This window comes from Lonchura striata, chromosome 1, assembly GCF_046129695.1.
Source record: "Lonchura striata isolate bLonStr1 chromosome 1, bLonStr1.mat, whole genome shotgun sequence".
Lineage (NCBI taxonomy): Eukaryota > Metazoa > Chordata > Aves > Passeriformes > Estrildidae > Lonchura > Lonchura striata.
This window is the reverse complement of record NC_134603.1, coordinates 156,332,327-156,358,407: the sequence shown is the minus strand read 5'-3', so window position 1 is coordinate 156,358,407 and position 26,081 is coordinate 156,332,327. Positions and strand designations below refer to the sequence as shown.

The following is a 26,081-nucleotide window of genomic DNA, read 5'->3' as shown; positions in this document are numbered from 1 at the left end:
GTTGCCTTTCATATTTTCCAGTTTCTGAATTTAGTTATTTCTTTATAAAAATAGTATTGTTATTATGATTATCACCACCATTATTATTAATATCATTATTATTATTATACTCTGAACTCCATATAAACTGTTAGTAAGTTCTCCTCACAGTTCAGTCAGACAAAACAATCCTTTTCCAGCCCCAGACCCAAGGGCACCTTTACAGCTTCAGGCCCAAAAAGTGTAAACAACATGAATTGAGGAGAGCAGTCTGGGAGGATGGGGCTTCATAACCTGAAGCTGTAATTGGACAATTAACTCCAATATATGAATGAACCAAAACTTATAAAAATATGACAACTCATGACACGGAGTCCATCTTGGGTGGAGCCTCAGCCAGACTCTTGTACTGCCCAAGGGGAGTCCTCTGAAGTTTTTTACTCAATCCCTGCCCTGTGCATGCCCCATCCCTCCCTGCTGGAACTCAAAATGTCCCTCAGACATTTTTAGAGGTTCCAGGCCTTGGTCAGAAGCATTTGAGACCCTGGCAGGCAGCTGCAAACAGCTGTGGTTTTGGGTTTGAGCCATGGGATGAGTTACCAACTTTGGAGGTGGAACAAGCAGTCACAAAGGGTTAGATGGGATAGTAAAAGTAGTTACAAAACAGAGGGGAATTTTTTTAGTATTGTACAGGGGGGGTTTAGCACCTGTCCAGGGGGGTTTTTACTTTGTACATGGGGGTCAGGAGTTCTAAGATGGAGGAAAGTGGGCTGATCCTGTTCTTCCTCCTTCTTCTTCCTCACCTCCATGTTCTTGGTGATGCTGGCACTCACAGATTGGTTTAGAGTAGAAAAGCACTTTGTAATATAGTAGGTATTGGGGGAAAACTATAAACATGTAATATGTAATATATCATATAAAAGAGAGCAGGAACCCTGGGTGGGGAGGGAGAAGAAGAAGACAGAGAGGATGTCAGGGTGTGTGTGTGCCTCTGCCTGAGCTGTGAGCAAATCACAGCAGCTCAAGGAGAAAATCTTTTAGATAACTTGCAATAAACTGCCTTGAGACCCAACAACAAGAGGCTGCAGAGTTTTTCTTTGGAAACACGGCTTGGAGGAGGAATTTCACCAGCACATGAGACCCCAGAGCAAGGCTGGGGTTCCCACCCCTCCCTGCAGCTGTGACAGCACCCAGAGCTCGGTGGCACCAGCAGAGAGCCCGGGGTGCCCCAGCCCCACTGCCAGGAGGCTGGCCAGGGCTGTCCCACCCCGAGTGTCCCTCTTGTCACAGTGACACAGCTGAGTGTGACCATCAGCCCCTTCCCATACACCGAGAGCTCCAGCAGGAAACCCCTGTCCCTCCACCCTGGGACAGGATGGAGTGTGGGACACAGTGGGATGCTCTGCACATCTTTTTTGAGGGACAGGTTTGCCAACCTCTGCCAGGCAGCAAAGGACAGCAGTTCCAGGCATGTCCCCTTCCAGCAGTGCCAGCAGAGCAGAACATCCCCTGCAGGAACCAGCCCTGGGCTGGCAGAGGGACCCCGGAGACTCCCAGCACACAACAACTCGGGAGGGGTTAGTTTGAGACGTTTATTAGGGAGATTTATTCCACAGCAGTTACAGCTTCACATCATAACAGAGCATTGGAATTAATAATTCAGCAGCAGGAGTGACAACAGACAGGCGTGGAAGCACAGGGATGTTAGAGCACAGCACAGGTACAGCTCCAGGGCTGCAGGAGAGCAGGGGTCTGAGCAGAGGAACCCTCCCGTGCCTCCCTGCTCGTGGGGCTGCACAGGGACACCCACCCCGAGCTCCCAGTGGGACACAGGGATGTTTTCCAGGAGGGACAGAAGATCCAGCACTCTGCACAGACCCCCCCCATCCCTTACATCCTCAGGGTCCCATCCCAGCACACCCAGAGCTCGGGGTCAGGGCTGCAGGAGCATCACCCAGCCCCACAGCACACCAGGGACCCCGTGGCACTTCCCATCAAGGGGGTACAACCATGGGGTGGGGCATGGCGTGGGTGATCCATGTTTGCAGAGGGGACAGCCAGAACCTGGGCTGGAGGAGCTGCCCCTGCCCTGCCCCATCCCACTCAGGGCTCCCAGGATGAGCAGCTGCTCCCAAACCCCTCTGCCCACCTCACTCTGCCTGCACATCCCTCTAGCCAAGATTCAAAACATTTCTGCCTTTCATTCAAGCAAAGCATCTGTGGGAAGTGGGCAAAGTCTCATGTGCAGGTCACCTGAAACCTTCCGTCATTCAATCTGAAAATATTTCGTATTTCCATATTTCAATCTGAAATTTCCTTCCTTACTTCTACGGTTTTTGGGGAAGGAGAACGACACCAAAGCCAGTCCCTTGGACAGGAATTTGGGGATGGCTGTTCTCCTTCATACTCCCAGTTATGGCAAGGGCTTGGACCCCAAAATGCACCCATCAGACACCAGTCTTACACTATTTATTCTCCACTTCTAGGGCACAAGAGTTAAGCCCACTTAAGGCAAAAGGTGAGAAAGAACAATTGAGGAGCCAAGTTCAACTGATGCTGCCTCGCTTCAAAATCACATTAAAAAAAATAATAGCTATGAAAAGTCTTTGAAAAGAAAGCCAAGAAGGCAAGAATCTCCTTTTATGGCCACAGACACCAAAAACCCAAAGGAAAGCAGAACATGAAGGACTCACAGGTTGGAAGTGAGCTCAGGTCTTTCCCAGCTTGCAGGATGCTGTGAACCTGATGGGCTGGGAAGGAAAAACCCATTTTGGGAGCCTCCAGGAGCTGGAGTTTTCCCAGAAACAACACCACCAGGAGGAGCAGCCCCGGGGTCAGCTGCTGGGAACTGGCACCACCAGGACATCAGCTCCTGAGGAGGGCTCGGGGTGGGGGCACAGAGGGGCAAATTGGCACCAAAACGAGGAGAAAAGCGCCAGGTCCTGCCCAGGCTGTGATCCAGCGCTGGCACTGCCACCCGCCCCGGAGCATCTGAGGCCTCACTGGGGACACACAGCAGAGCAAGGCTGCCTCTGCCTGGGGGAGATGCCCAAAACTGCTCTGCTGGCACTGGCACAGCCCTGGCACTGCTCGTTCCAGCTGGGGCATCCCCTAAATCCGGGCTGCAGCAGGGACAGGGCTGCAGCGGGTACCACTCACTCCCCTCACGACAAGGAAATGCCATTTTTAGGTAAGTGAAGCTCTCAGCTCTTGTTTTGGGCAGCTCAGCCTCAGGCTGCATTGGGGTTTAAGTAAATCCCTTCCATCAGGTGTTGCAGGCCAAGTGCCCTGAGCTCCAGCACAGGATTCTCCTCATCCAAAGCCAGGCTGAGCCTGTCTCAGGTAAAACCCTGCTTTCCCTCTCTAATTATCTCCTCATTTCATGCTGTGTTTCATCTATGATGGAAAAACGAGCACTTCTGTCTTTGGAAAGCTTTGCACCTCTGTGGAGCCATTGGAATCCCACTGGACGTGCTCCTGTAGCTCTGGCTGAGGTTAAACCAGGCCTGCTCCTTCTGCTGCTGGAAAATGTCAGGATTATTTCAGCACAATTTCACTAAAACTCAGTGCTTTTGTTTCCCTCAGTTTTAGAAGGGACAGATTCTTTCTCATGGCAGGTAAATTTCCATCCAAGGAATTTTCTCCTCACAGGAAGCCAGAGGAGTGAAGTCTAAAAAAGGCAATTTCCTTCCTTACCTCTACGGTTTTTAGGAAGGAGTATGACACCGAAGCCACTCCCTCAGGCAGGAATTTGGGGCTGGCTGTTTTCCTTCATGCTCCCAGTTATGGCAAGGACATTTTGAACCCCAAAATGCACCCCTCAGACACCAGAGCTGATCCACCTGTACCTCAGGACACTTGGTTTTCCCTGATCTGTCTCTCAAGTCTACAAAGTGCTGAAATGATCTGAAGCCACCCGTTTGGAAGAAAACAACACTGCTACAGACCAGGCCCTCAGGTGAGAGGGTTTCAAAGCAGCAAGGAGCAAGGCAGGTACTCTAAAAGGCTGTGGTGAGTGTGGGGAGAAGGGAAGGGAGCTGCAGTCATGGTGGACCCATCCACTATGGAAGCACAACTGGAAATGTCAAACCTTCTCTTATGGAGCACCACGAAAACGGAGAGAAATTAAATTTAAAGGTGATCAAACCAAGAATGGAGCTGTGGTCGTGATTTCAAACCAGAGGCACAGTGCAGATCCAAAGCAGGGTGCACTTTTGTGCTTACACAGAGAGAGGAAGGTTTCAACAAGCACTGCAGAGCACAGGGAGGAGGAGCAGGATGGAGCCACCCTTTGGTTCTTCTACAGCCAAGTCCAAGGAGGTAAAGCAAGAGCTCTGTAAAATGCTGCAGATTTTAGAAGTGTAATGGCAGTAGAAAAGGACACTGGTCTCGTGTCAGTGGCAGCCCCAGTGTTAGGAGACAGTCTAGGCTTCTAGGAGGAGAAAATAGAAGAGAGGAAAAGAAGTAGGAGAGGGAAAGGGGATGGGGAAGGGGGCAAGAAAGCGCAAGTCATTAGTAAACATCACCATGGAGCAGCACTGCACAACACCCAACACCTCATTAGGGCAGCCAGGAGATTTGCCAAAAGCCAGGTGGAGACACACACACAGGTCTGCTCCCAGGGCTGGCACATGTCCCACACGGAGCCACCACGGGCAGGGCCAGGCCACCACCAGTGACAGGCCCAGGGAGCAGCACCTCAGGAGCACGGCTGGCACTGAAAACAGAATTTCTGCGAGCCACTGGTGGGTGAGAGAACTGCCAGCAGCTGGCTGGAGGGAAAGCCCAGCTAGGGGAAGTATGAGCATCCAGCAGGAATACTTCCCTAGGGAGCTTCTCACCTGCCAGCAAGAGCATGGACAGCAACTTGGGCAAGAGGCATATCCACACCAACCGTGGGATCATCCTTGATGCGTTTCTTTCCAGAAATTTGGTTGGGTTTTATTTTTATGTACGTATTTCCTTTGAACTCTAGGCAAATATCCCGCAATAAAGAGTTGCAAATTGCAAATTACACGTGAATTTTTGGTTCTAAGCGTGCTGTTGGTTTGACCAAACCCTCCCTGACCTTTTCCTGGTGGAGGTGAGCAGTGAGCTGCCTCCCCCAGCAGGGATTCCAGAGCACCACCGAATTCCCTGTTCCCAGCCCTGCATCCCCAGGAACGCTGCTCCAGCCTCTCCATTTCTCCTTTTAAGGAAGAACGGGATCAGCAGCAGGATTCCAGGGGATGTGCCCAGCACCCAGAGCTCCCCTCTGCAGCTCTGCAGCTCCCAAAAACAAACCCCACAGGGCCAGGCAGCGATGGTCACGTCGGGCTCAGCCCTGCCAAGGACTGCCCAGGAGCTGCCAGGGGCTCCCTGCCCAAAGCCTGGCCTAAGCACAGCCCTGAGCAGGGCTTGGAACACAGCCCTGCCAAGGGAGAAGAATCCAGCACTTGATGGAGGCTTTGGGTCCCTGCCAGCTGCTGCACCGAGGGTGTCTGGGGGTGCCAAGGAGTGCCAAGGAGTGCCAGGAGCTCAGCCTGGCCAATGCCAGCCCTGCAGACACACCCCACTGCAGGGGATGCTGCACGCAACAAAACCAGGTCAATCATCACCTTGTTTGATGTGATGAGTGGAGGAAAACATCCAGTAGTGCTTCCTGAGCTCCAGCCCAGAGAGATCCACATTTGGATGTGCAAATAGCTGAACTGGCCCTTTTCCCTGGAGTCTGTTTCAGAATCAATTTAAACCCAGCTCTGCTTTTTAAAGCTCTCCCTGCAGCTTTTAACACTGGTTTTTGTAGCAGAAAGCTGCCTTGCCTGAGCATCACCTTCCTCAGGCCTCTCCTGGCTGATCCATTTCTCTGCACACATCCCACGTCCCTAAAATTCATTTCAGCTTTCAGACACAGGGAATGGACCCTGCTGAAGACAAAACCCCCAAAGCAGAGGTGGTTTAGAGGCAGGGACCCGGGTTTAGGCAGCAGCACCTCTGAAATGTGGAAGCAGGCCCTGCTCAAGGCCATCCCCTGGTGCAGATGGGTCTGAAGGCCTCCAGTGCCTGGTGGAAATTCAGCATTTCTCCCTTCTCCCCCATGGAGAACCAGGAATACTGCAAGCATTCCACAAGGAAGGGGGCAGGGAAAGGGGCCATGAAGGAATTGTGTCATGGAAATCTTCTGTTACTCTGGCAAACCTAATTAATTTGATGGCCACAGCTCCTCTTCCTGACACACTGCTCTGCCACTTTGATGGCACTTTTAGACAGACTTGAACGAGAGAAGAAAAAGAAAAAAATCAACTCTACCCCACAAAGAGGGAATGTATTAATAAATTAAAAAGCTCCAGACACATAAAAGTATCTTTGATCAAAGTTGTTAACATTTAGTGTGAAGAGTTAAACCTCCACAAAGCAAGAGTGAGGCAAATAACAAAGAATTTTTTAAACACAAGCCAGAAGTTCAATACTAAAATCCTGATGCCTTTAATTATTCAGACCATAAATCTGATTGCATTTCTATCTCCTTTAGTTAGAAGTATTAAATAAGAGGGGGGAAATATCCTTAGGAAGGTTCAGGAGTGCTCTTAATTTCAATTTATACTGGATTATAAAAGATGCACATTTTCCTTTTGACCAGATTTCCAATGGCAAATAAAGCAGAAAGATCAATTTTTCTATTTCCATCCTCACTGAGGACACGAAACTCACTCACACTAAACCAAACTCTAAAATCCTAAAGAGAATTAGAGCCAAGAGGTGTTATAATTCACCCCCATCTCCCAAATGTTCATCATTATTTCCTGGATTGGTTTTTAACTTGGGGCTGCACCTCTGGATTAGGGGGGACAACACTGGGAGCACCCAGCCAATGATCTGGAGCTGGGATCATCACCAGGGAGACCAAGGATGTCACCCATGGTGACAGGGTGACAACTGGCTCTGGAATATTCCATTCCCAAGGAATGAGAGGTCCCAGAGCCAGAGGCTTTGTGGCAGAAGGGACAGATGGGCTGAGTTTGGCAGGAACCCCAATTCCCAGGCAGAAAGGCTCAAGGGGAAGGGAAGCAGAGCTCCCTAAGAGAGCACCAACCAACCTCAGCACTTCAGCCTGGTTGGAAAGGTCCACTCTTTTCCAGGTTCTGAAATGTTCCATCACAAGCTTCTGGCAGTCAAAATTACCCTGATGCCTGAAAAAAGGTCCCAGAGGCTCAGTGTCACCTGTGCCACTGCTGGGGCAGGTGTGGGGACACGTCCATGGTTGGGTCATGGCAGAGAATAAAAACTGCTCCAAAGGATGGGGGACGTGGGAGAACACCACTGTGGGGCACAGGGGAAGGCACAGGGCAGGGGACAGTTCACCTGTGGGCATTAGGGACTCTCTCCAAAAGCCATTTTTATCAGCTGCCTTCCCAGCACTGCCCATGGGTAGAGAACAGCACGCCTCCAGAACCAGCTTTTCTCCAGAGAAACCCTTTAAACTCCAAAGAAACTGCAGCTCTGTTTTGCTGCCAAGTCCTTGGAAGCTCTCTAAAGCCAAGGCCAGCCCCTGGGAGGAGTGAGGACTGCAGAGCAGGGGTGGGTGGCCCTGGGCAGCCCAGAGGCAGCACGTACCTGGGTGGTCCTGCAGCCCGTGGTCGCCGTTCTCCACCACCGTCGGCCCCGAGGCTGAAGAGTCTGCAAGGAAGCAAGCCAGGGGTTAACACTGCATGGAACTCATCTCAACCCAGACCTTGAAAACAGCACTGTGCAACTGTACAATCATTGAGTTGGAAAAGAGCTCCAACACTGAGCCCAAGCTTTGGTGGATCCCCACCTTGTCACCTGGTGGTGAGCCTAAAACCAACAGAAGAAATCATCAATCCCAGCCTCGAGCACACTCACAGGATTCCAGGATCCCTGAGGCTGGAAAAACCCTCTGGGATCACATCCAGGCTGTGCCTGATCCCCAAATTGTCCCCAGCCCAGAGCTCTGAGTGCCACCTCCAGCCCTTCCTGGGACAACTCCAGGGATGGGCACTCCAAACTCCCTGGGCAGCCCCTGCCAAGGCCTGAACTCCCTTTCCATGGGGAAATTTCTCCTGAAACACCACATATTGCTAAAGCAGGGATCAGGGCAGGGTGGAAGATCACCAATTCCAAAAACCAGCACAGAAAATCCTTATCACTGTGAGATTGAGTCCCTCTTGTCCTGACACCAACAGCTAAAATTTTAACCAGCAGCAGGATTTCCACACTGAGCTTGGGAAACCTGGCAGCAGTGGGCAAGGGGGAACACTTGGAAGCTGTAGAGGGTCCATTTAGATGATATAAAAGAAGAAGTTTTGTACAATGAGGGTTGGAGGCCCTGGCACAGGGTGCCCAGAGCAGCTGGGGCTGCCCCTGGATCCCTGGCAGTGCCCAAGGCCAGGCTGGACAGGGCTGGGAGCAGCCTGGCACAGTGGGAGGTGTCCCTGCCATGCCAGGGGTGGCACTGGATGACCTTAAGGCTCCTCCACCCTAAACCAGTCTGGATTCTGTGACTTTATGACCCTGAGCAGTTTTAGGGAAGCAGAACAAGCAGCACCAGCTCCTGCCTGGCCCTCAGCTCTGCTGACAGTGAGGAAATGCTCATTTTATAAATAGTAAAGGTTTCTCCCAAAGAGACACACACTCGGTGAGCCCCAGTTTTATAACAGAGCCACGTTACCAGGGTCCTTCAGACACAGCAGGGCTGAATCCAGCCCTCAGCATGGCAAAAGGAAAAGTATTTCCAGCTCCATCCGTGGCTCATCCTGGTGTTTTACAAAAATTCCCCACGAACTTGCCAGTTTATAGAGAAACACACCCCTCCATCCTCCAGGAGGAGCTGGGAGCAGCACAGGCACCCCTGGACCTGCTCCCCAGCACTGCCACAGCCCAGCTGCCAGGCTCTGCAAAGGCTGCTGTGCCCTGGAATGGGGTCTGGAGCAGCCCCTGGGGCAGGTCCTGACAGCCCCTGGATCCCCTAAAATCGGGGTCAGTGTGGTTGAAACAACCCTGACTCACAGCTGCCCAAAGGCACACCAGGAGTACGAGGGTCCTGCAGTGAGACCCCTGAGGAAATCCATGCAGGAGCTGCTGAATCCCCCTGGGAGCTCAGCCCAGCTGCAGGAGCCACACATTTCCTTAAATCCTGTAGAACCATGGAACCTCCTGAGTGGGAAGGAACCCACAAGGACCATCCAAAGCCAGCTCCTGGCCCTGCAGAGGACAGCCCCAAGATCTCCTCTGTGATCACATCCTGCTTTCTTTTCTCTCACAGCTGCTCCTTACACCTTGCACAGGCAACTGAGCTGCTGGGATGTTTCTCAGTCTGGAGGAATTTCTCCATGGAAAGGGTGCTCAGGCCTCAGAAGGGACTATCCAGGGAGGTTTGGAGTCCCTGGAGGTGTCCCAGGAATGGCTGGAGGTGGCACTCAGAGGTCTGGGCTGGGGACAAGGTGGGGATGGGGCACAGCTGGCACTGGGTGGTCTTGGAGGGCTTTTCCAGCCTCAGTGACCCTGATGTCACCACCATTACTGACGCATTAAACCCCTCCAAAGTGGGTTCCCACAGGAGCAGAAGGATCAGAAATGCCACTGCTCTCCTTGGGAGGGACAGAGAGCAGGTGAAGTGGTTCCCTTTACAGTTTCAGCTTTTTGGGAAGACAAGCTTCCAGAAAAATCAAGTCAAATCACACCAATCCAGCACGAGTGGCTGTTATTTTTAAGTCTCTGAAGGTCAGTACCTTTGGAGCAAATCGATCTGGGTTTGGTTTGCTGAAGCCCCAGTGTGAAAGCACCCAGCAACCTGCCCAGGGCCAGGGCTCCTCCCCTCATATTGCAAATTGCATAAACCCAAAACCATGTCAAGATGCTGTAACTACCTAATCCTCATCAGAATCACAAGATGGTATTTGCATCTGCCTGGTGGATCAAAGGATTGTTTTTTATATAAACAAATTTAAGGCAGCGCTGGCTAAACCGATAATCTGGAGCAAATGGGCAGTGCCACCACCAGCCCCTAATCCCAGGGGACCACAGGGGACAGCACCACGGCCAGCACGTCCCCAGGGGCTCTGGGGGGGCTCTGGGGGTCAGGAGCTTTATCCCACGCTGACATTGAGAGGAAAACGTGAGCAAAAGCACTGGTGGACAGAGCCTGACCCAGCTGGTGACTCTGAAACAAGGAGTGCAATCTCCTTCCATTCATTCCTTTCAATATTCTGCCTCAAAATCACCTGCTGAGCTGCCCCAGCCCTGGAGCCAACAGCACAAGGACCTGGAGCTGCCCCAGGGCTGGAGCCTCTCTGCTCTGGAGCCAGGCTGGGAGAGCTGGGGATGTTCCCCTGGAGAGGAGAAGCTCCAGGCAGAGCTCAGAGCCCCTGGCAGGGCCTGAAGGGGCTCCAGGAGAGCTGGAGAGGGACTGGGGACAAGGGAAGGAGGGACAGGACACAGGGAATGGCTCCCAGTGCCAGAGGGCAGGGATGGATGGGAGATTGGGAATTCCAGGCTGGGAGGTGGGCAAGCCCCAGCACAGGGTGCCCAGAGCAGCTGGGGCTGTCCCTGGATCCCTGGCCAGGCTGGACTTTGGGGCTTGGATCACCCTGGGACAGTGGGAGGTGTCCCTGCCATGACAGGGGTGGAATGGGATGAGATTTCAGGTCCCTTCCAGCCCAAACCATTCTGGGATTCAGTGATATAACAACTGTGGGGCAGGAATGGGGCTGGACAGACTTTGAGAGTGAAAAGGTTTAAGGTCTCATCTGAGACAAAAATGCAAATATCATGATTTGCTGATTTATCTTTGATCCCTCTGGAACTCTGGGCTGTGTGGAACATTGTCCATATCCATTTTCTTATATGACCAAGTGTCTGAACTCCCTCTGGCTAAAGCAAACCCTGCTGCAAGGAAGGCACTCATTCCTGGGGTGGGATGGGAGGGAAGAGCAAAAGGAACCGAGGTCTGGACAGGATTCCAGCTCTGCAGCTGTGGGACAGAGGGCAGCAGGGCCAGCAGAGCCACCTCGTGGTGACACCTCTGCTCCCAGGGTGGGACTGACTCAACAAAACCAACCCCATCCCCATGGGAAAGGGCTGGAGCCTGCAGGGTTTAACCCCATGGGATGGGCTCCAGCCCTGCAGGGTTTAACCCCATGGGATGGGCTGGAGCCTGCAGGGTTTAACCCCATGGGATGGGCTCCAGCCCTGCAGGGTTTAACCCCATGGGATGGGCTGGAGCCTGCAGGGTTTAACCCCATGGGATGGGCTCCAGCCCTGCAGGGTTTAACCCCATGGGATGGGCTCCAGCCCTGCAGGGTTTAACCCCATGGGATGGGCTCCAGCCCTGCAGGGTTTAACCCCATGGGATGGGCTCCAGCCCTGCAGGGTTTAACCCCATGGGATGGGCTGGAGCCTGCAGGGTTTAACCCCATGGGAAAGGGCTGGAGCCTGCAGGGTTTAACCCCATGGGATGGGCTCCAGCCCTGCAGGGTTTAACCCCATGGGGATGGGCTCCAGCCCTGCAGGGTTTAACCCCATGGGGCCCACGGAGTCACCCACCCACCCTGTGGAGGAGAGTGCAGGGCAATGAACCCCAGGGCTCAAGGACAGCTCAATACATGAAATAAATAATAGAATTATAATAATGAAAAGAGGGAGGGGGATTGCTCAGCCTGGAGACAAGGGGGCTCAGGGGGGACCCTGTGGCTCTGCACAGCTCCTGCCAGGAGGGGACAGCCGGGGGAACAGGGACAGGAGGAGAGGGAACAGCCTCAGGCTGGGCCAGGGGAGGTCAGGGTGGAAATTGGGAATGTTCCTTCTGGAAAGGGATTTCCAGTCCTGGCACAGCTGCCCAGGGCATGGCGGAGTCCCCATTGCTGGAGGGATGTGACATCCATGTGGATGTGGCACTTGGGGATGTGGTCAGTGGTGGCCTCAACACTTAGCTGGACCCCATGGTCTCTGAGGGCTTTTCCAGCCTTAGCAATTCCATGATTCTGTGGATAAACCCAATGGGAAGCAGTGATGCCCCAATCCCCTGGATCACCAGGCTCTGATCAATGCCCAGCCTGTCCCCTGCAGTGCCTGGCAGCTCCCGGCCAACTCTCCCAGTTCATACTGGGCAGGATGCTCTGTGCTGTGGGACACCCCTCTGGCCAGGTGGGATCAGCTCTCCTGGCCATGCTCCCCACCTTCCTGGGAAATCCAAAACTCCTCCATCCAGAGTGAGCAGGGCTCAGGGACTACCAAACCACCTGTGTGTCATCGACACCATTCTCACACCCAACTCCAAACACAGCACTGCCCCAGCCATGGAGAAAATCAACTCCATTCCAGCCCAGATCAGGACAATGCCCTCCAAAAAAACCTGTACAAGGTTAAAACTCACCAAGGAGTCTGTGAGCAGAGCAAGGATGCAGAACAGAGGGACTGAGCAGGAGGCCACGTCCTGTCAGCACAGGGCTGCCCTTTGGTCTGTGCTCAGCTCCTCACCAGTAACACAATTCCTCACCAGTAACACAATTCCTCACCAGTAAACCTCACTGCAGAGCCAGAACTGCTCCTCACCCCAGCTGAAACATTCCCCAGGATGCTGCAAATTATGAAATCCCAGTGTTTTCCTTTCCCTTGGAATGTGCTGCCACCTGCAATCCCTTCCTTCACCCCGTCACATGAGCACCTGAATGAAACTGCTGCAGCCTCCAGGACTTTCCTGGAAGCTCCAGAGGATCCTGAAAGCCTTGGAATAGCCAAGGAAAGCCAGCTGCAAGCAGGCAGCACACATCCCCTGCTGTTATGTAAAACCCATGAGGTTATAGGGGATAATCCCAGAATTTGCCAAATTACCATGTCCAGCCAGGTGCAAGGAAGAGTAAACCCATTCCTCCCTGGCACTTTAGGAGTTAACCATCATTAAAGCTTTATTCTAGGACAGATTTGTAGGTGACCAAATGACTGCTCATCTCTGCCCTTCTCCACCCCTCTGTACTCACCCAGCCCCATGCTGGGGCCCTGCTCGAAGTTATCTGGCTCCTGGGTTTAGGAAAAAAGGGAAAGAAAGCCCTGGGGCAGAGCTGGAGCAGCTAAAGCCTGACAGGATGGAGGATTAAACCTCTTCTGACTGGGGAAAGACAATCTCAGGAGCACAGACCGTGGTGCCAGAACACATTTGTGCCTTTTAACATAAATAAATGAATGAACAAGTGGAGGCTGAAGAGCCTGAGCTCTGCAGGCTGCTCCTCTCCCTCAGGGAAGCCAGGCTGCTGGGAGCCAGGGACTTGGAATGAACTCTGCTCTTCCCCAAAAACTTGGTGTCACACTCAAACATGGAACTACAACACCAAGACCCCCTTAGGATGCCAAAAATCTCACCCAGAGCTCATTTATTATTATTCTGGAACCTCAATAAATGAAGCTCATTCACTTTACTATCTTTTTAAACAGTTACAAATATTAAATAAATTCCATGGAAGAAACAGGTATCTGTTTTTCCATGAAGTGCTGATATCACACACTTCCATTCAAACTCCACCCCCACAATCCCAGTTCTGTCATTCCATTTTGGAAGCTTCTCCACGGCCTCAGGTCAATGCAGTGTTCTCCTGGGGGTCAGTGCCTGGCAGCACAGAAAGCCCAAAATTCTCAGCAGAGTTCCAACAGGTATCCTCAGCACTTCAGGGGAAAGCAGGGAAGAGAAATGAAGACATTCCAGGACCAAATCCTAAACCTGGTGTGTGGTAACAGATCCTGTTTTAGCTTCAGTCCTTCCCTGCTGGCCCAAGGTGGGAAAGCTGAGCAGCTCCACTCAGGGCAACTTCTCCATCTCCTCACACAGGGTCTCGTTTGCATCTTGCCAAAGATTTAGATCATGCTCCTGACTGCTCTCCAGCTCTCCCAAAAAAGGGAAAAACCAATCTCCAAAGCAAGAGTAAGAAACTGCATCCCCCCCTCCCCTTGCCACGCAGGAGGGAAACGAGTTCTGCTCAAGCAGCCCCATGATGGAGGGGAGAGGAGGGGTTGGAAAAGCCAGGAGATCCCAGAATCCCTGAATTCCTGAGGTTGGAAAAGGGGAGATCCTAGAATCCCTGAATTACTGAGGCTGGAAAAGGGGAGATCCCAGAATCCCTGAATTCCTGAGGCTGGAAAAGGGGAGATCCCAGAATCCCTGAATTCCTGAGGTTGGAAAAGCCAGGAGATCCCAGAATCCCAGAATTACTGAGGCTGGAAAAGCCAGGAGATCCCAGAATCCCTGAATTCCTGAGGCTGGAAGAGGGGAGATCCCAGAATCCCTGAATTCCTGAGGTTGGAAAAGCCAGGAGATCCCAGAATCCCTGAGGTTGGAAAAAGGAAGATCCCAGAATCCCTGAATTACTGAGGCTGGAAAAGCAGGAGATCCCAGAATCCCTGAATTCCTGAGGCTGGAAAAGGGGAGATCCCAGAATCCCTGAATTCCTGAGGCTGGAAAAGCCAGGAGATCCCAGAATCCCTGAATTCCTGAGGCTGGAAAAGGGGAGATCCCAGAATCCCTGAATTCCTGAGGTTGGAAAAGCCAGGAGATCCCAGAATCCCTGAGGTTGGAAAAGGGAAGATCCCAGAATCCCTGAATTACTGAGGCTGGAAAAGCAGGAGATCCCAGAATCCCTGAATTACTGAGGCTGGAAAAGCCAGGAGATCCCAGAATCCCTGAATTCCTGAGGTTGGAAAAGCCAGGAGATCCCAGAATCCCTGAATTCCTGAGGCTGGAAAAGCCTTCCTAGCCCACTGAGTCCAGGCTGTGCCAGTGCCCACCTTGTTCCCTTGTGCCCAGAGCTCTGAGTGCCACCTCCAACCCTTCCTGGGACACCTCCAGGGATGGGCACTCCAAACCTCCCTGAGCAGCCCCTGCCAATGTTTAATAACCCTTTCCATGAAGGAATTCCTCCTGAAATTCTGTATTTGTGTCTGAGCTCTGCCCACAGGACCCAGCCTTTCTCTCACAGAGTTTTAATTACTGAGCAAAGCCCAAAGGCTTCGTTACCCCCACCCCAAAATCCTGGAGTTATGTGGAATAATGAGTTGGGATAGCAATGTCCAGGGATGCACAGCTGGCAGGACACACGTAAGGGAGTTGTATTTTACACCAATATTGTGTCATGATTTTAGCACTGAGAAATCCTGGTTTAGGATCTGCAGCTTCTACAACAAAGGATTGCTTTAAAATATCCTCAAATCATATACAAGATGTTAACAAGTCCTCATGTTTCTCTGCTTCTGTGATGCTAAAATACAAATGAAATAAATAATACACACATTCCAAGTTTTATAATAATCCCTTTGCCCATTCCAATGCTTCCTGCTCCCCTGGTGCCATTTAATAACTGTGTCAGCATGGAAAATTCAAGGTTACATTTTCTGTATTACAAGGCACCCAATGCACTTCTAAACAAAGCAAATAAATGCCTTGAACAGACCAGAATTCCCCGTGCTGTGGTCCTGGAGGTTCTGTTTATTCTGAGGAATCACATTTCACCTTCCTCAACACTGATGAGCAGCAGGATTAAAGCAAAAAAAAAAAACTTCTTCTGAAGGAAGTTCATCAGGTTACCAAAGGTTTTCCTCTTCTACACAGTGCAGATCAAGGCCACAGAATAAATAAAATCATCAAGGCACTGCTGGTCCCAGTGACAATTCCCACTTGGGCAGGGAGGGGACAGCACACAAGCAAAGGGAGCAATAATTTAAATTGCTCACTGGGAAAGAAACTCATTGCATGATCCCCAAATCTCACTCTTTTCTCTTTCACACAGGGAAGCATCTGTTCAAAAATCTCCTTTGCCTACAGAGTTTCAGAAAAAGCACTTAACATGAATAAATTGGTGATGTTCCACCTCAAACTCATGGGGCAGTTCTGGGGTCCCCAGGTCCAGGACAGAGCCAGAGGGGCTGGAGTGTGTCCAGGGCAGGGAACAGAGCTGGGAAGGAGGTGGAGAATTCCTGAGGGAGCTGGGAAGGGCTCAGCCTGGAGAAAAGGGGGATCAGGGGGGACCTTGTGGCTCTGCACAGCTCCTGACAGGAGGGGACAGCCGGGGGAACAGGGACAGGAGGAGAGGGAACGGCCTCAGGCTGGGCCAAGGGAGGTCAGGGTGGATTTTGGGAATGTTCCTTCTGGAAAAGGCTCTCCAGCCCTGGCACAGCTGCCCAGGACATGGTGAAGTCCCCACTGCTGGAGGGATGTGACATCCATGTGGATGTGGCACTTGGGGACATGGTCAGTGGTGGCCTCAGCAGTGCTGAAGGAGCTGCTGCGTTTGATGATGTCCAAGATCTTTTCCAACTTAATGATTCCACGATTCTAAATATCAGCTGGGCTGAAAAGCTTTCAGCAGAAGCAGCAGAGACAGCAGCACGTTTTGATACCATGCACACCACCAGCACAGCCAAAAGAAATCCAAGTAAATAAAGCCTTGGGTCAGAACCGTGGGATTTAGCTGGCAAATATCTGGGAGATGATGAAGATTCCCATCTGCTGGCCTCACCAGCAACAGCTCATCACCCACCTCTCTTGCTTGGATCTGCCATCCCCCAGACTGGTGGCACCTTGCACAGCTCTGTTATTTTGGGACACTGCTTGTGGACCACGGCACCGCCGAATTTGGTCAGGGCTTCCTCTGAGAACCCCAAAAACACCCAACCCCAAATACGAATGGAAAGCAGGGAGAGGTCCAGCAGGGAGAAGCTGTTTCACAAGCTGAAGGGCAAAAAGTTGAAGTAAGCGTGTCAGACCAGCAGCCCAAGTCCCACCTCAGCGGCGGCACAGGCGTCCCCCTGATGTCTGGGTGGCAGATTTTGGGACACTTACGTTCCACGGCGATTCCATCCAGGTGGCCTTTGCTTTTGGGCTCCTGGCTGCCGGGCGTGGCACCGTCCTCGTCATCCAGCAGGGGCACGTAGTCCGTCTTGTCCACGGTCTCGCCCACCACGTCGTCGAACTTGTCGGCCTCCAGCGAGGCGATGAAGTCCTGCTGCACCTCCTCCTCCACGGCGGGCGGCGGCTCCGTCAGAGCGTCCGCCAGGCTCAGGTTGTGGTCCAGGTCAGCCATGCCTGAGCACCTGGAGGCCACAGGGAGACACAGAGAATTCCATCAGACGCCTCAGCGCCCCCACGGCGTGCCCCGGTGTTGGGGAGGATGGATAAATAAATAAAAGATTTACAACACTACAAACCCTCTGCTGGTGGAACAATGCCCGTGCCTACAGATAGGTCCAAAGGTCAAATGGAGTGTTCCATCTCAACCCCCAAAATGTATGGTTCATCCCTGTTGGAACTCAAAATGTCCCTCAGACATTTTTGGAGGTTCCAGGTCTTGGTCAGAAGCATTTGAGACCCTGGCAGGCAGCTGCAAACAGCTGGGATTTTGGGTTTGAGCCATGGGATGAGTTACCAACTTTGGAGGTGGAACAAGCACTCACAAAGGGTTAGATAGTATAGTAGAAGTAGTTACAAGGTAGAGGGGAAAATTTTTTAGTATTGTACAGGGGGGTTTTAACACCTGTACAGGGGGGTTTTTACTTTGTACATGGGGGTCAGAAGTTCTAAGATGGAGGAAAGTGGGCTGATCCTGTTCTTCCTCCTTCTTCTTCCTCGCCTCCATGTTCTTGATGATGTTGGCACTTATAGATTGGTTTAGAATAGAAAATCACCTTTTAACATAGATAATAGGCATTGGGGAAAAACTGTAAACATGGAACACATATCATATAAAAGATAGCAGCAGCCCTGGGCGGGGGGAGAGAAGAAGAAGAAGAAAGAAGAAGAAAGAAGAAGAAAGAAGAAGAAAGAAGAAGAAAGAAGAAGAAAGAAGAAGAAGGAAGAAGGAAGAAGTAGAAGTAGAAGAAGTAGAAGAAGTAGAAGAAGAAGTAGAAGTAGAAGAAGAAGAAGAAGAAGAAGAAGAAGAAGAAGAAGAAGAAGGAGTCAGAGAGGATGTCAGGGTGTGTGTGTGCCTCTGCCTGAGCTGCTGACCAAACAGCCACAGCCCGTGAAGAAAATCTTTTAGATAACTTGCAATAAACTGCATTGAGACCAATCAACAGAGACTGCTGAGTTTTCTTTGGAAGCTCAGGCTGGAGGAGAGACTTTTCCACCACACAGAACCCCTGAACCGGGCTGGGGGTTCTGGCACATCCCACACCTGTAACCCTCCCCTGAAACATCAAGTGTCTGTGACCCCATTGGCCTAAATCTTGTTCCAGCCCACCCTGAAGCCCCCTGATAAGGGGTCCCTGAGGAGCCAGAAGCTCTCTTGGAACCTCCACCCTCTTGGAATGTCCACCCTCTCCTGAAGCATCCTCTTATCTCCCTCTCCCCCTTGCCTCTCCCTTCCCCCACACCCTAGGGCCTGCCAGGGGTCAGGTCTGGCAGCTCCAAGCAGGACCTTTCACCCTCTATAATAAACTTTATATTCTACGAGCAGCCTTCAGAGATCTCTCATCTCCATCCACCCAAACCATCCTGGAGCACAACATCCCCACACCCCGGCTCACACGCAACGTTTGGGTAATTCCCAGAATGTTTCTAAACCCCCACAACGGATCAGAAATAAACTGGGATCATCTAAAACGGGTTTAGCTCATGGATGTGACATTTTGTGGGGTCTTTCATCAGAACCTTACATGAAAAATGTCAAAAGTAACGCCCAGCACCTGTCCGGGGCAGCCATGGTGTGACAGTGGCTCCTGCCCTGCCCCAGATCTGGAGTTAATTACACCCTCAGCAGCACAAAGTGACGCAAGAGAATTTAGTGCTGGGCTTGGCTCCACCCAGCCTCCCCTATGGAGATTAGGATTTTACATAATCTCTGATGTATACTTCAGTGCTGGCCCTGATCCCTCCCAGAGGGTCCTGCAGCACATCCCTGTCCTCAGCAAACCTTGCTAATCCCAGCAAACCCCCTCCAGCCCTGGGATTTGGGAGGGAAAGTGACATTTTAATAATGTTCACGTGGCAAAAAAATACAGCAAAGTGCACACGTGGGCATTATATCCACAGCTGTGAACTGGAAACAGGGGAGAAGTAATCACCAGTTATCCCTCCCTGATTTGCATCTCTGTGTTCAATTCCATTCCTGGCACCAAGCTGAAAAAACGCACCTGAACTGACTCATCTCCAGCCTTGAGGTTGGCACAACACACACCCTTCATCAATTCTTTACTTTTTCACTTTTCAGCCTTTTTGAAGTTATCCTTGGCAGCAAGGGCCAACAAAAGCTGCTGGAATGTACAGAAAGACTTTGTCCCCCGTCCCTCTCCAGCTCTCCTGGAGCTGCCTGGAGACCCTGAAGGGGCTCTGAGCTCTCCCTGGGTTTTCCTGGGTCCAGGTGAGCATTCCCAGCTCTCCCAGTCCTTAGGAAAGGCAGATTTAAGATTTTATTAAAGATCTCTCAGCCTCCATCTCTTTGCCTCTAAGAAGCTTCTGGTGATCTGTGGATTTCCTGTGACTCCAGAAACAGCCATAAAGCAGAGCTCTTGCTGTGTTTAAAACAAGAAATAAGTGAATCCCACTAGTTTAGAATGTGCCAAAATAGAAAAAAACGCACCTGAACTGACTCATCTCCAGCCTTGAGGTTGGCACAACACACACCCTTCATCAATTCTTTATTTTTTCACTTTTCAGCCTTTTTGAAGTTATCCTTGGCAGCAAGGGCCAACAAAAGCTGCTGGAATATACAGAAAGGCTTTGTCCCCTGTCCCTCTCCAGCTCTCCTGGAGCTCCCTGGAGACCCTGAAGGGGCTCTGAGCTCTCCCTGGGTTTTCCTGGGTCCAGGTGAGCATTCCCAGCTCTCCCAGTCCTTAGGAAAGGCAGAGCTGCTGACACAGAGCTGCAGCCCCAGCAACACAAGGGACATTTGTTCTGCTGGGTCAGGAGGGGGGACCCAAGTGGCCACTGTGCAGCAGCCCAGGCCTGCTGCCTTCCATGGGGTGGCAGAACACAGATCCTCTTGTTCCCAAAAAAACAAAGGCTCCTACTCCTTGAACTCCAGCAAATTCAGTGTCAGCACTGCAGGGCCAGCACATACCTACAGGCTCCAGCCTCACATTCCTTGGGAACAATGGTGTCCCACTGCTAAGTGGTGTTTCTGTCCTTGCAGGCAAGTCTATGATGGAAAATAATTCAGTTCAAGCTCTTCTTTTTCATTCTCTGAACAATGAAAGGTCAGGCTTGCAGGCAGACCACACTTCAGGCAGCAGCTGCAGCTCTTGGTGGATTAGATAAAGGCCCTGAATCACAGCTTGGAAATGCAGAGGTGAAAAGTTTTGGAGCTCTCCACCCCCTGTGTGGGGTCACAGTTGAATGGATTATGTCAGAAAAAAAAAAAAAACAGTTTCTGTTTAAATGAAAGAGGCTTATCAAAAAGGTTTCTTTCAGAGTTCCTGGCTATTTTAAGACAAACCATCATCCAGATGTGCACACAGCTGGCTGCATTACCCTGTAGGAGCACCAGCCAGGGAAGGCATTTCCAGAAGTTTCATCCTTGCACTTCCTTCAAGGAACAAATGGGGCTCAGACAGACACAGCCAATTTTTCAGGCACATCCTCCTTTAACTCACAATTGAGCTGATGGCTTTAGGTCATCGAGCCTCATGGTGCAGTGATCAATTTTTAATCATCTTCTTCTGAAAATGTCATTTAGCATCAGAAGGAAAAACAATATTTACATTTCCCAACAAGCTGCATCATGAGCACAGAGTGACTGAGGCTGGAAAAGTCCTCTGGGTCCCCAGCACTGCCAAGGCCACCACCAACCCATGTCCCCAAGTGCCACCTCCACAGGGATTTTAAATCCCTTCACCAATGGGGACTCCACCATGGCCCTGGGCAGCTGTGCCAGGGCTGGACAGACTTTTTGGGGAAGGAATTTTCCCAATTTCCAGCCCCTGGCACAGCTGGAAGCTGTTTCCCCTTGTCCTGTCCCTGCTCCCCGTGGCCAGAGCTGCACTCCATGGAAGAGCTGCCATAAAATATGTGGCATGTGGGGGGCTTGTGGCACTGACAGTGCTGCTAATTCAGGTCTGCACAGGAACTAGGACACTGGAGTGATCTACTTTCAGGGGAAAAATAATAATGAGGCTACGCAGCCTTATCAGCAGGACATTTCCCTGCCCATATTTAGCCAAATAGGGGATGTAGAAATGATGTATAAAAATAAACCAGTGTACCTAAGAAAAGGCCGTATTTTAAATACAGCACTGGTGTCCCAGACATGCAGGAGCACCTGGCACAGACTGCAGGGATCCCTCCTCAGCCCAGGTGGGCTCCAAAAATTCCTCCTTTTCCCTCTCTGGTGTTACAGCAGCCAGATTCTCCAATTCCCAGATTCCCAGGGCCTGCCTGCTAACTAAAGCAAGAGGAAAATGAGGATATTGCAGGGGTTGTGCCCAAGGGCAGAGAGCAAATCCTGGAGCATATTCATGTGTTGAGCAGCTTAGAGAGACAGATGCTTCCTACCCCATTTCCATTCATATAGAACAGAGCTGGCTGGGAAACATTAAAGAATCCTCAGCAATCCCCTGCCTCCACAGCTCTGGAAATCAGACATTAACAGAGCACAGGGAAGAGGAGTTCTGGCATTAACCTTGGGATGAAAGAGAAAAACTGAGGAGTGACAGAGATTTCTGAAGGTAGAAGTTTAAGAATACACTGAAATTCCTTCCTGGAAAGGGGGGTCAGGCTCTAGAACTGCCCAGGGAGGTTTGGAGTCCCATCTCTGGAGGTGTCCAAGGAACACCCAGAGGTGGCACTCAGAGCTCTGGGCTGGGCACAAGGTGGGGATGGGGCACAGCTGGGACTCAGTGGGCTGGGAGGGCTTTTCCAGCCCCAGGGATTGTGAATCATTCTTCAGCTCTTGTGGCTGTGGGTGACACCAACCTGACTCCAGGTCTGTATCCAGAACAGCCTCCAAGGCAGCCCAGCCCTCCCTGCCAACAGCAAAGGAGGGGTTTGCTCCAAGGAAAGGTGTGGAAGGAGCAGGAACAGCCCTGCCAGTGCCACAGGGACAGCTGCACCATGGAGAAGGGGTTTCCTGCAGCCACACATTCCAGGCAGCCTTCAAATCACCCCACAGCAAATCCATCCTGTTCCTTGAACTCACAGGTTATTTTTGCACAGGAGGGTTGTTTAGCTCTCTCCTGTTCCAGGCACAGCTCATCTGTTACACTCAGGGTTTGCTCCATCTGCTCTTCCCCACACTCAGAATCTCTGTGTACTCACTGAGTAACCTGTTTGTAGGGATAAATAAAATCCATCTCTCCTCAGCTAATCTCAAAGATTCAGCAGGGTTATTTTAACCCCTCAGCCACATCACAGACCCTCCAGCCTGGTGTCTTGTTCCAAAGAGTTCCAACTCTTCACTGGATTTTAATCCCAGCTGCCCCATCCCTGGAAGTGTCCCAGCCTGGTTTGGGTTGGGAAGGACCTCAAATCCATGGCAGGGACACCTTCCACTGTCCCAGGGTGCTGCCAGCCCTGTCCAGCCTGGCCTTGGACACTGCCAGGCATCAGGAGCATCAACAACTTCTCAGGGTGTCGAGAACTTCTCTTCAGCAACTCCCTCACCCAGGTTTTACTTCAAGTGACCCCCTGGAACAACTTCCCAGAGCCACCACCCCACTCAGCACCCTCTGGAAAAGGAGGCAAACCAAAGCCTGCATGAGCCACAGCCTCCAGCTTCCCATCCAGGGAAAATCAGGATTTATTTCCTCAAATTTGTGCTTCCATTTTGCAGCTTCCCTGACTGCTCTGTTGTGTTCCTGCCTCTGGGCACGCACAGGCTTGGAATTTCAAGTTATGATCAGTCTGACCCAGATTCTGTGCTCTTGTCTGAAGGCAGAGGAAGAGGAGAGCAGGCACGGGGATGCTGCCCAAAAAGCCCAACTTGTCACCTGTCCCAACACAGTCCCACTCAGTGTGGGACCCTGCCTGACCTCCCTGGCATTCCTGGCACAGGCAATGCTGCTTTTCCCACAGGAGCACACCCAGGTACCTCATGATGCCTTGGGCAGGCTGCCCTAGAGCAGAGGCTGGACACAGCTAAAGAATAAACTTTATAAAATACAGGGATCTCCTCCTCAATGGATCCACCTTGGGCAGCACCCAAGATGACCCAAAATGGTCCCAAAATGCACGAGCGCTCCCGGGGCTCTCCCTGGGATCAGTTCTGCTCCATTGGCACCTTGGAGTTCATTGTCCCATTCCAGCTCCAGCCCAGGCAGTCCCATCCTGCTTGTTTTTCTCTCTCCAGACCACGCTGTTTGTGCTCCTGGGCTGAGGTTTGGATCATTTGTCCTTGGTGCCCAGCTGGAGCAGGAATTGTTTTGTCTCCCTGCTCTGTGCACAGAGCTCACCATGCCCTGATATGAAGCCCAGAACTGCACCCCAAAGCAGCACAGGATCTGAAAATATAGAAGCTGAAACCTGAGGCATCACTGCCAGCCCTGCAGTGACAGTGACACAGCATTCCAGCCTGCTCCAGAGCCCTGCCAGCCTCCATCCATGGCTCCATCCTGCTCCAAACAGCCTGGACCCAGCCCCTTCCTGCCACAGAGGGAAGAGAAATCTGCTCAGGGAAGGAACACTTCCTCACTTTTGGTTTAAAGTAGACCCTGATGCCCAGATTTACAAAAAGTACATCCATTATCCCATCAGATCCACTTGCTCCTTTAAAATTAGCTCCTAACTCCATCCCAAATTAAATGCCTGGCTGGGAGAAACGGGGACAGCTCGGTCATAATTCCCATTTCTCCTGGGTAAGTCAGGTTGCTTTTCTTAGCTGGAGCTGTTGGGAGCACTCAGCCATGAGGAAACAGGAGATCTGCTAAGTCATCCTCCTTCCAGAGCCCTGGAATCCATGGAAAGATTTCTGCATCCATCCTCCCCGAGGAGAGGACACAGCGACCGCCCGGGCCGCCGACGTTCCTCACATTCCCTGGCTGGGCACAAAAATCTGTGACCCAATCTGTGATATTTTTTTTTTTCTATTTTGGCACAGTCTAAAACAGTGGGATTCACTTATTTCTTGTTTTAAACACAGCAAGAGCTCTGCTTTATGGCTGTTTCTGGAGTCACAGGAAATCCCACAGATCACCAGGAGCTTCTTAGAGGCAAAGAGATGGAGGCTGAGAGATCTTTAATAAAATCTTAAACACACTCTGCTCAACTGCTGGAAAAACCAGCCTCAGAAAGGGTGACCTGGATTCCAGAATTATATGCATCAGTTCCCCAAGGACTCCATGGCACAGGGAAGGTCTCCAGGTCTTTGGGATGCTCCAGACCTGCTGGACCAGCCCAAGCACCCGATGGCACCAGCAAACCAGGATTAAATAGGATATTCCAGATATTTCCACAGCAAAATCAAACCAAACTTCAGCTTGGAGGTGTTGTTGAGACCAGAGTGAGCTGGTAGCTTCCTCAGAGCTCCTGGGAGAGCAGACAGGGAGGCAGCACATCAAATATTCCTGGTTTCTAGTGCATCTTTGGACTTCCAGCAAATGAGGATTTCAGGGAGAGCCACAGAGCCACGTTCTCCTTCACACAACCCAGAAATACAGCAAGAGATTTTCTAGCTATTATTTATAGGGCTTAATGACTGCTGCCCTCCTGTGTGAGACACAACAGACAGGGCAGGACCAGAGGAGGCAGATCTGGGGACAAAGAGAGCAGCTTTGGGTGCAGATTTGGGGCATTTGATGATTTTAAGCTTGGACTCCCCTTTAACAGACAAAGCACTTGTAGAGTTGTTTCCCTTCTCAGCACAAACTCCCTGAGCCTTCTGACTCACTTTAATTTTCTCAGAACAAATTCAGTCAGCCCCAGAGCCTTTTCCTGCTACAGGAAAACCAGAAATGCACAAGTCAAGGGAAAACAGTTCCTACTATTGCCTCCACTAGGGAACACAAGGACAGCACAGGTATTTCCACTCAGAAATCCCAGATTCTCCCTTCCAGGGCATAAAGGGACACCAGGAGAGCTGGAGAGGGACTGGGGACAAAGGATGGAGGGACAGGACACAGAGAATGGCTCCCACTGCCAGAGGGCAGGGATGGATGGGAGATTGGGAAGGAATTCCTGGCTGGGATGGAATTCCCAGAGCAGCTGTGGCTGCCTCTGCATCCCTGGAAGTGTCCAAGGCCAGGCTGGAGCAGCCTGGGGCAGTGGGAGGTGTCCCTGCCATGGCAGGGGTGGCACTGGGTGATCCTTGAGGTCCTTTCCAACCCAAACCATCCTGGGATTCCAGGATTGTAACCATGAAATACCTCCGAAGGCTTCATGCAGACCTCAGTCACTTCCACAATCCCTTCATGGCCACGCACCAGACAATAAACAGGAAGTTTTGAGCTCTCCCTTCAGATGGGTTTAATGACATTTCAGCAGGATCCCAAAGCTGAGGCAGAACTTTGGCCCCGATTGCTTCCTCCTCTCACTGTCAGCTCCAGCCACTTCCTCTTCCACATCTGGCATCTCCCTCCTTCCACTCCTCAGGTCAGGAACAACCTCTGACTGCTGCTCCCACCTGGGCCTTCCACCATGGGGAAATCTGAGGCTCCTCAAGGTTGTCCATCAACTGCAGGGTTTCATTCCTTAGGGATTCTGAGCCATTTCTCTGTTTCAAGCATTGCTTTTGTTGTTATTGGTACTGCAAATAAACCCAGCTTGCTGCATCTCGGTCCTTAATGATGATTTCTGCTCCATGATCAGAAACATTCTCATCAGCCTCATTTCCCTTAGGAAAGCACTGACAAAGCCATCAAGCTGTGCCTTCCCATCATCAATTATTCAGATGCCACGTGAATTAGCAGAGCCTGGCAGCAGACAGCTCCAGCATTCCTGCCTCGTTGGGAATGTTAAAAAGATTCTCTCAATTTCTGGAGATGGAGGAAACTTCTATTTTCTCCCTGCCTCGCAGCCACTCGTGGCTTGGAGAGCTTAAATTTCATGGAATGATGAAGTCTCCAAGGATAACCAGGCTGAAATCCCACTCTAGCCAAAGGCAAGCTGTAAAACAAGCTCCTTTCTCCACGTGTGGAGCTCCTACTCACTGTCAACTCAAAGCCATTACTGAAGGTGGCCTGAAGGCTGCCAGACCAGCATT

The 26,081-nt window shown here is 51.3% G+C and overlaps 1 protein-coding gene across 6 annotated transcripts in view; it reads right to left on the bottom strand.

Moving 5' to 3' along the window:
- Positions 1-26,081, bottom strand: part of MAP4 (microtubule associated protein 4) — a 150,018-nt gene that overhangs the window by 84,751 nt on the left and 39,186 nt on the right. For all 6 annotated transcript variants that reach the window (XM_077790011.1, XM_077790021.1, XM_077790013.1 and 3 more), the window contains exons 3-4: positions 16,799-17,049; positions 7,573-7,635 (exon numbers count right to left, since the gene is read on the bottom strand). In XM_077790011.1, coding sequence (XP_077646137.1) covers positions 7,573-7,635; positions 16,799-17,039 — 304 coding nt within the window. In that variant the 5' untranslated portion in view covers positions 17,040-17,049. The remainder of the gene's footprint in view (positions 1-7,572; positions 7,636-16,798; positions 17,050-26,081) is intronic.